Here is a 10642-nt window from a genome sequence, read left to right as displayed (position 1 = left end):
TAATATGCATATTGTACGATCAAGAATTTAGCACGAGGCAGTTTAATTTGGAGACACAAATATGCTAATGCGGAACAGCACCCCCTATAGTTCCAAGAGGTTAAGCCAGCTCTTTCAGTCGCAGAAAATGCGGTTTTAATCATTGACTATACCAGACTGAAATTCCTCATGGTCATCTGTTGAGTTCCGAAGCACTTCAGTGCACAAATAAATCATTACATTACTGTTTTAAACATTGTCAACTTATTAGTACATTTACAAAGACATGAAAACTTAGCAAACACACAAAATTATGGAAACATCTTCAATACAGCTTGCCTTTGCAACTTGCTTTGTACTGAGTTGCTCGTGCAGAATCACTCTTGAATGTTGTTGACTTCATTCCCCACCTGTGGGTTTCCTTTCTGCTTCTGGCCATCCCGAGAAGCCCGGTTCATGCCCATGCTAAGGGGCAGAGAGGACTTTGTTTAAAGAAGGTGGGATAATAGAAAAACTGTAAAATGTCTTACGGTAGTTTATCTCGACAGACCTGTCTGCCAAACTGTGACTGGCAACGCAAGTCTAGTCAGCCAGTAACTTACCATCTGAGGGGTTTAACCTGGTTGATTAATTCTGGTAGTTGTTCTCCTTTTGTTTCTGGTAGCAACAAGCTCAACACACCAGCGATGACTGTGGTGCCTCCCATTAGAAAGTAGGGTAGTATCTTGTTATACGTGCCTTCAATCAGAAGATAGTGTGACACTTTTTTTGGATCCACAAATCACAAAGAATTTTCTTACATATCTTTAGACAAATCTACACATACACACGTTTGGTAAAAGTGTCATTCAATTCAAAATCCTATTTTCCCTAAACCTGACCCCTAACCATAATTGTTTTAACCCTAAACCCCTAAACCTAAAATAGCCTTTTTCCAAAATGTTTCCTTGTTTTACTATCCTTGTGAGGACTTCTGGTCCCCACAAGGATAATAAAACCAAACAGACATACGGACTGGAGACTCACCCATGTAGGCAATGTATGGAGACACAGTGCTACCTACTCTGGAAGCCATAGAGGTGGCACCCAAGGCCATATTGCGCACCACTGTGGGGAACAGCTCCGTGCTGTACAGATAGAGGAATCCAAATGCTCCAGTGACACCTGTTTTTCCAATCATCACCAGGGTGAGAGACAGGACGTGCTTGTCTGACAAGGACAGAAACAGAAGATCCCACAAAGTTAAATATAGTGTTTGCCGATGACAAGAATGACGATCCAGAGACACTCAAACTACAGTGTCAAAATGAAAGCTGCAAGCAGAATTTTGTGGTCCTAGCACAAGGACAGAGCCCCACAATGTTCGTCTTACTGTTCCGCTAGTTAAACAGTCCAGAAGTTATAGTGTGATGCGTGCATTCAACTGGCCTGGAGAGGCCATCTTTGTCTTTGAGATCTCAATTTATTTTTTGATGGGACAACTTTTTGGCCATCTTGGGATATATAAATTCCTGCTTTTTCTGCTTTTGTTTTTTCCCTTAGCAGGCATACCAACAAATTTACTCGTCCAAATAAACTTAAAAGGTTTGTGAAACTGGCTAAACCCAGGAAGTATATTTATATTTTTTTACATTAAAATCTCAAAAATCCTATCTGACATCTCAGTATGCTCAGCTCAAGATGGCCATTTCCACTTATGTTAAAAATCCTGTGACATCTACCATCTCCTGATTTACCAAAAGGGCAGGTGCCTTTGAGAGTTTAACTTCTTATGGCTGCAGCCCGGCGTCGGTACACTTATGACAACAGCTACTTCAAGTGCAGGGCGCGAAATTCAAAATATATATTTTTTAAATATTTAACTTTCACACATTAACAAGTCCAATACAGCATATGAAAGGTACACATCTTGTGAATCCAGCCAACATGTCCGATTTTTAAAATGTTTTACAAGGAAGACACAATATGTAAATCTATTAGCTAACCACGTTAGCAAAAGACACCACTTTTTTTACTCCACCAGGTTTTTACTCCATCAGTACCTATCACAAATTCGACCAAATAAAGATATAAATAGCCACTAACCAAGAAACAACTTCATCAGATGACAGTCTTATAACATATTTATTGTATAGCATATGTTTTGTTAGAAAAATGTGCATATTTCAGGTATAAATCATAGTTTACATTGCAGCTACAATCAGAAATTGCACCGAAAGTAGCCATAATAATTACAGGCACCAACGTCAAATACCTAATTACTCATCATAAAACATTTCTGAAAAATACATAGTGTACAGCAAATGAAGGACAGGCATGTTGTGATTCCAGCCAATATTTCTGATTTATTAAGTGTTTTACAGCGCAAAAAAATTTAGCGTTATATTAGCTTACCACAATAGCCAGAAACACTTGGGCGCCGACGACTACGACAGATATATGAAATAGCATCATAAAATGTTTCTTAGTTTTGCTGATCTTCCATCAGAATGTTGGACAAGGTGTCCTTGTCCAGAACAATCGTTGTTTGGATTTAGAGCGGCAACTTTCCCTCTTCATTTAGCAAGCACACTAGCCAAGTGGCACGACGCTCTCCATGTCAACAAACGGAAGAGAACGGAACACGGCAAAACTCCCGAAAAATGTTGTCGTTGTAGTCGAAAAAGCTGTCGTTATGGTCGACTAATATCTCCGGCTTTGATTTTATTTGATACATGTGACCATATCATTGTAAAGTATGTTTTTTCAATATAGTTTAATCAGATTATTGACATTTTTTCGGGAGTTTTGCCGTGTTCCGTTCTCTTCCGTTTGTTGACATGGAGAGCTTCGTGCCACTTGGCTAGTGTGCTTGCTAAATCGAGAGGGAAAGAGGCCGTTCTAAATCCAAACAACGATTGTTCCCGACAAAGGACCCCTTTTCCAACATTCTGATAAAAGATCAGCCAAAGTAAGAAACATTCGTACATGTGAACTAGTCGTCGGCGCACAGCTTTTGGGTACTCTAGCTATACCGAAGCTGTATGTTGTAATGAAGTTATTTTTAGAATTCTAAAAATAAGAACGATTTCATTAAGAACTAATGGATGTATCATTTCCTATACAACATGTATTTTTTTGTTATGTTTATGAATAGCTATTTGGTCAGAATATGTGTGTCAGAAAAAGTGTCAGAAAAAAATCCGGACGTTGTGGGAAAAAGTAGCTAAGTTAGCTACTGTATAACCACTGATTTCAGCTCTAAATATGCACATTTTCTAACAAAACATAAGTGTATGTATAACCTGATGTTATAGGACTGTCATCTGATGAAGAATATCAAGGTTAGTCAAAAATTATATATCTTTTACTGGTTTGTCACGATCGCTAACTTTTACTGCTGGGGAATGGCTTGTGTTTCTGGCTATTGTGGTAAGCTAATATAACGCTATATTGTGTTTTCGCTGTAAAACACTTGATAAATCGGAAATATTGTCTGGAATCACAAGATGCCTGTCTTTCATTTGCTGTACACTATGTATTTTTCAGAAATGTTTTATGATGAGTATTTAGGTATTTGGCGTTGGTGTCTGTAATTATTATGGCTGCTTTCGGTGCAATTTCTGATTGTAGCTGCAATGTAAACTATGATTTATACCTGAAATATGCACATTTTTCGAACAAAACATAGATTTATTGAATAACATGTTATAAGACTGTCATCTGATGAAGTTGTTTGTTGGTTAGTTTGGTTGGTTCTTGGTTAGTTAGGTTGGCTTTGTGCATGCTACCTGTGCTGTGAAAAATGTCTGTCCTTTTTTGTATTTGGTGGTGAGCTAACATAAATATACGTGCTGTTTTCGCTGTAAAACATTTTAAAAATCGGACATGTTGGCTGGATTCACAAGATGTGTACCTTTCATTTGCTGTATTGGACTTGTTAATGTGTGAAAGTTAAATATTTCAAAAATATATATTTTAAATTTCGCGCCCTGCACTTGAAGTGGCTGTTGTCATATTGTGGGTGGCCTCGGGCTTGCAGCCAGAAGAAGTTATACAGGATTGAGGTCAGTGCTTTTTGATGGCCACTCCAATACCTTGACTTTGTTGTACTTAAGCCATTTTGCCAAAACTTTGGAAGTATGCTTGGGGTCATTGTCCGTTTGGAAGACCCATTTGCGACCAAGCATTAACTTCCTGACTGATGTCTTGAGATGTTACTTCAATATATTCACAGAATTTTCCAACCTCATGATGCCATCTATTTTGTGAAGTGATACCATCTATTTACCCTCCTGCAGTAGGCACCCCCACAGCATAATGCTGCCACCCCTGTGATTCACGGTTGGGATGGTGCTCTTCGGCTTGCAAGCCACCCCCTTTCTCCTCCAACATAATGATCGTCATTATGGCCAAACAGTTCTATTTTTGTTTCATCAGACCAGAGGACCTTTCTCCAAAAAGTATGATCTTTGTCCCCATGTGCAGTTGCAAACCGTAGTCTGGCTTTTTTATAGTGGTTTTGGAGCATTGGCTTCTTCCTTGCTGAGCGGACTTTCAGTTTATGTCTATATAGGACTCGTTTTACTGTGGATATATACTTTTGTACCTGTTTCCTCCAGCATCTTCACAAGGTCCTTTGCTGTTGTTCTGGGATTGATTTGCACTTTTTGCACCAAAGAACGCGTCTCCTTCCTGAACGGCATGATGGATGCGTGGTCCCATGGTGTTTATACTTCCGTTCTATTGTTTGTACAGATGAACGTGGTACCTTCAGGCATTTGGAAAATGCTCCCAAGGATGATCCAGACTTGTGGAGGTCTACATTTTTTTGGCTGATTTCTTTTGATTTTCCCATGATGTCAAGCAAAGAAGCACTGAGTGTGAAGGTAGGCCTTGAAATACATCCACAGGTACACCTCCAGTTGAATCAAATTATGTCAATTAGCCTATCAGCAGCTTCTAAAGCCATTACATAATTTTCTGGAATTCTCCAATCTGTTTATTAAAGGCACAGTCAACTTAGTGTATGTAAACTTCTGACCCACTGGAGTTGTGATACAGTGAATTATAAGTGAAATAATCTGTCAACAAGTGTTGGAAAAATGACTTGCGTCATGCACAAAGTAGATGTCCTAACTGACTTGCCATAACTATAGGTTGTTAACACATTTTTTGGAGTGGTTGAAAAAACAAGTTTTAATGACTCCAACCTAAGTTCCGACTTCAACTGTATATATTCCTGCTACCTGTCACTTTGCCAACCTCTTTACATGTGTATCCTTCTACCAGTAACTTTATGTATGAACCCACCTCACCACTCCAGTAACCCTGCACATTGAATAGGGAACTGGAACTGACCTGTATATACTTGAATTCTTGTGATCTTTCATTCTCATCGTAGTTCTTACTTTTTTCTTACTTAAATGTTCTTCTTCTAGACTGCATTGTTTGGAAAGAGCTCTCACGGTAAACCGTTTACATTCTGTGCACGTGGCAAATTAACTATGAAACTTCAAATATAATTTACATTTCTAAAGTATGTAAAAATGACGAGGATGGACTCCTGGGTGGTGCAGTGGTCGAGGGCACTGCATCACAGCGCTAGCTGTGCCACCAGAGACTCTAGGTCCGCGCCCAGGCTCTGTCGCAGCCGCGACCGGGAGGTCCGTGGGGCGACGCACAATTGGCCTAGCGTCGTCCGGGTTAGGGAGGGTTTGGCTGGTAGGGATATCCTTGTTTCATCGCGCACCAGCGACTCCTGTGGCGGGCCGGGCGCAGTGCACGCTAACCAAGGTCGCCAGGTGCACGGTGTTTCCTCCGACACATTGGTGCGGCTGGCTTCCGGGTTGGATGCGCGCTGTGTTAAGAAGCAGTGCGGCTTGGTTGGGTTGTGTTTCGGAGGACGCATGGCTTTCGACCTTCGTCTCTCCCGAGCCCGTACGGGAGTTGTAGCGATGAGACAAGATAGTAAATACTAACAATTGGATACCATGAAATTGGGGGTAAAATTAAAAAATATTAATAATAACAATTACTAGGATAACCTTTTGTCAACATTATGATGTTATCGAATCAATCATTGCCAATGATGGAATGCCAGTTACTGTTGATGTGGTCTACAATCTTGCAAAGTTATATCAAATTGACCAATTGGAAATGGCCGTGCGGTGGGAGGGTTCATACCTTCAGGGATAAACTTCATGATCAGAAGCAGGGTCCCAGAGAGGATCATGGTGAAGGGAAGAGTGAATCTCCGTGGAGTGTAGCGTATAAATAACCAGATACTTCCATAACCCAGAAATTCAGAGGATGCAGCCACCAAACAGTTGAAATAAGGGTCTCCATCCATGTTGGGGGTGTTTAGAGACATCCCATAGTAAGTCATGGATATGACAATCCTGGGTAGAAGATTAGATAACTTTTAAGAAATGTAAAATCGTTCAATTAGAGGAAAATGGTTAACATGTCAGTGGAATTAGTATGTTTTTACCAAATGATAATGCTGATGAGTGTGATGTTCCTTATGTTAGTTGTTTTGATGAGATCCAGCCATGTGTACAGTCGCTGACTTTCCTTGTTTACATTCCCCTAGAAACACACCCAAAATATGACGCTGTCAGATATAGATTTTTCAGCCCCATCTTGGATGTAATTATCTAATTGCAAATTGATTAACGCACACATTCTAATAACACTTTAGATTGGTCTAGGGAGATCAGCCAAGGTCTTTGTTTGTTCTGTACTTTCAGATAACATGTTTGCCAACATTTACTGTGCTCTAGTAATACCTGCTGTAGTAATGTATTTCACAAGGTTTATGTTCTGGATACAGTGGTGTAAAGGGCTTAAGTAAAAATACTTTTTAAAGTACTACTTAAGTTGTTTTTTGAGGTATGTGTACATTCCTATTTCAGTTTTTTAAGGGGTCACTTTTGGATGAATTGCGTGCCCATAGTGAACTGCCTCATACTCTGTCCCAGATGCTAATATTTTCTCACCACCAAATAATTGTATTTGGTGGTGAGCTAACATAAATATACGTGGTGTTTTCGCTGTAAAACATTTTAAAAATCGGACATGTTGGCTGGATTCACAAGATGTTAATCTTTCATTTGTTGTATTGGACTTGTTAATGTGTGAAAGTTAAATATTTCTAAAAAATATCTTTTGAATTTCGCGCCCTGCACTTGAAGTGGCTGTTGTCATATTGTGCCCGGCTTCGGGCTTGCAGCCCAAAGAAGTTAAGAACAAGTGTATCTTTATTTATACACTGCTCAAAAAAATAAAGGGAACACTTAAACAACACAATGCAACTCCAAGTCAATCACACTTCTGTGAAATCAAACTGTCCACTTAGGAAGCAACACTGATTGACAATACATTTCACATGCTGTTGTGCAAATGGATTAGACAAAAGGTGGAAATTATAGGCAATTAGCAAGACACCCCCAAAAAAGGAGTGATTCTGCAGGTGGTGATCACAGACCACTTCTCAGTTCCTATGCTTCCTGGCTGATGTTTTGCTACTCCTTAGTAAAACGCACATGACTGCCCGCTTGCAGTTTGCCAAAAAGCTCCAAAAGATTCTCTGGTCTGATGAAACCAAGATTGAATCCTTTGGCCTGAATGCCAAGCGTCACGTCTTGTGTAAACCTGGCACCATCTCTACGGTGAGGCATGGTGGTGGCAGCATCATGCTGTGGGGATATTTTCAGTGGCAGGGCCTGGGAGACTAGTCAGGATCGAGGCAAAGATGAATGGAGCAAAGTACACAGAGATCCTTGATGTAAACCTGCTCCAGAGAGCTCAGGGCCTCAGACTGGACAACGACCCTGAGCACACAGCCAAAACAACGCAGGAGTGGCTTCGAGACAAGTCTCTGAATGTCCCTGAGTGGCCCAGCCAGAACCTGGACTTGAACCCGATCGAACGTCTCTAGAGAGACCTGAAAATAGCTGTGCAGCAACACTCCCCGTCTAACCTGACAGAGCTTAGAGGATGTGCAGAGAAGAATGGGAGAAACTATCCTAATACAGGTGTGCCAAAGCTTGTAGCGTCATTCCCAAGAAGACTCACTGCTGTATTCGCTGCCAAAGGTGCTTCAACAAAGTACTGAGTCTGAATACTTATGTAGATGTGATATCAGTTTTAATTTTAAGAAATTAGCAAACATTTCTAAAAACTTGTTTTTAGCTTGTCATTATGGGATATTGTGTGTAGATTGATGAGGGAAAAAACTATTTAACTCAATTTTAGAATAAGGCTGTGAAATGTTGGAAGAGTCAAGGGGTCTGAATACTTTCCGAAGACACTGTATACTTTTACTTTTGTCACTAAGTATATTTTAGCAAATTACATTTACTTTTGATATTAAGTATATTTAAAACCAGATACTTTTACACTCAAGTAGTATTTTACTGGGTGACTTTCATTTGTACATGAGTCATTTTCTTTTTATGTTTCTTTAGTATGGGTTCTTTTTCCACCCCTGTCTAGGTATAAGCTGAAAGAAGACTTTAAGTCCCTCAGAACTTGCTTCTCTTTTGTGCGCACATCATATTATATCTTCAAAATGCTTTGGTTGTCAATCTCTTTGATTTAACACCCATTTCCTACATCCATACATTTCAAAACAGTCTGTAGCTAACTACTGTACCATGAGTTGTTCACAGTCTTCCGGTTTGAATATGACGTCTGGAGGAGTGATGCCGTTCTTTCTTGCTGCAGCTCGTATGATGTCCTCTGCCTCCTTTACCCTGCCCTGAGACAACAGCCACCGTGGAGACTCAGGGATATACCTAACAAAGGGGACAAGGAGTAAAGTACCCAAACACTGTGTGTGATAAGGACATCTGTTGTAATAGAACTGTTGTCACATTGCCGGAACACAAAAAGGACAAGGAGATTTCTGCACCTAACTCATACTCACCACCAAAGAGGGATATAAAGAAATCCAGGTATAGCCATGGCTATCAGCAGAATCCTCCAGCTACGGATGAACCAGGCAAACATTGGCAGAGCGGTGTATCCGATTGCATAGCATATAGAGACCCCCAGTGAGGCAAAGTTGATGCGTACATTTCTGATGAGAAGCTCAGAACCTAAAGGTTAAGGACATAAATACAGGAAATGCTCAATACCTCACAACATTCTCAAGCACTTAGGAATTTGCCTGATATCATTCAAGTTATTGCATTCTGTTTTTATTGTTGTTGAAGTTGTATATGACTTGACTCACCAAGTATGAAAGCAGCACAGTAATTGGCAATTTGTCCCATCCCAACGATAAAGTATAGGGCACAGAACAACTCCCAGCTGTTGGCAGCAGCCTGGAGTATACTGAAGACGGTCTGGAGTGCCAAAGTAGCAAAGAAAATGTACCTCCTCCCATACCTGAGGACAAATACATGTTGCAATTGCTTGCTGTGTTATTATCATGATAGAATATAGAGAAAGTAGTGATGCACTAGATGCCTTGATATAAAGTTCTAGAGATGGAGGCTGCAATAAAAAATAAAACAAATACAAAATTTGATCGATCACGCAGTGTTTTCACAAACTTTGTACTTATGGAGTCTTACAAAGGTAAAGGAAAATTAATAAATGTCCAACCTAGTATGAAGAGGTCTACAGCCAAAATGCACAGTGGATTATCTTCCTATTAAAATGCTCATTACTAGCTTGATCCACCACATCCATTGACACACCTTTTGATCAAATATATTTCTCAACATGTCTAACTGGTTCTGCATTAAAGCTGCCTGTAGTAAAGTAAATCCCACCGCTGTTTGTCAAGTCACATCATGTGTGGAGGGATCTAATGAGATGGTCGTGTTCAGACTGGAACACATACCTATCGGAGATGATCCCAGACAAAAATGACCCGGACAGCACTCCCAAAAAGAATATTGTGACGGTGAAAGGGGCTTTCCATGCATTGTCACACACCAGATCCCACTGTGGGTAGACATAATGTTAGAATGATTATGAAGACATTTCCACAGATCAGGGAAACATGAATATAAAAACTACCAAGGATGTTTTACCTCTGTCACTATGGTGGACCTGTATTGCTCTTCGCTGAATTCCCATCCATCCAGGCATCCCTCTGTCTCATTCCCAAAGCCGGTAGCAGAGTCCACTTGTTCTTTAAACCGTGTACAACGACTTAAAATGATCTCTCCCTTTACCTCCTGTAACGGTATGGAGTAATTCAAATCCAGTCCAAAACCACTGAAGTTCAGCTGGGGGACCCTGCACCGGTGTGGAGGGATATCTGCCAGGAAAACCATGGCCATCCCAACATAGCCATTAGGAATACTGCTTAAACTGAGCAGAAGAAAAACAACCTTTTGGAAAGGTCCCCATTCTCCCAAAAAGGAAGTCATTTCTTCATAGTCCTTCATTTTCAAGTAAAGTATGGAATGCTGAACTAACTATCTATGAATGACCTAGAGATGAGTCTATGTGTAAAACTGATATCCATGAGATCAGTGAAACATGACACCCAGTGGGTGGCGTCTTAGAAAGGTAAAGGAAAATTAATAAATAGACAACACCCAACCTAGCATGAAGAGGTCTTCAACCAAATTCACAGTGGATTATTGAACTGAGAGAGAGAGAGAGAGAGAGAGAGAGAGAGAGAGAGAGAGAGAGAGAGAGAGAGAGAGAGAGAGAGAGA

The 10642-nt window shown here is 40.3% G+C and overlaps 1 protein-coding gene across 1 annotated transcript; it reads right to left on the bottom strand.

The window, feature by feature from the left end:
- Positions 1-356: 356 nt before the first annotated feature.
- On the bottom strand, positions 357-10376 carry LOC129856712 (solute carrier family 22 member 4-like). Its single transcript, XM_055924442.1, has 10 exons — positions 10008-10376; positions 9815-9918; positions 9200-9354; positions 8891-9062; positions 8618-8759; positions 6452-6549; positions 6145-6359; positions 1006-1188; positions 582-717; positions 357-444 (listed from the first exon to the last, which is right to left on the bottom strand). The coding sequence occupies exons 1-10, from the start codon at positions 10365-10367 to the stop codon at positions 357-359; spliced, it is 1653 nt and encodes a 550-aa protein (XP_055780417.1). The 5' UTR covers positions 10368-10376.
- Between the last annotated feature and the right edge of the window lie 266 nt (positions 10377-10642).

Source organism: Salvelinus fontinalis, chromosome 6 (assembly GCF_029448725.1).
Source record: "Salvelinus fontinalis isolate EN_2023a chromosome 6, ASM2944872v1, whole genome shotgun sequence".
Lineage (NCBI taxonomy): Eukaryota > Metazoa > Chordata > Actinopteri > Salmoniformes > Salmonidae > Salvelinus > Salvelinus fontinalis.
The sequence above is the reverse complement of the archived record's forward strand: the minus strand, read 5'-3'. Positions and strand labels throughout refer to the sequence as shown.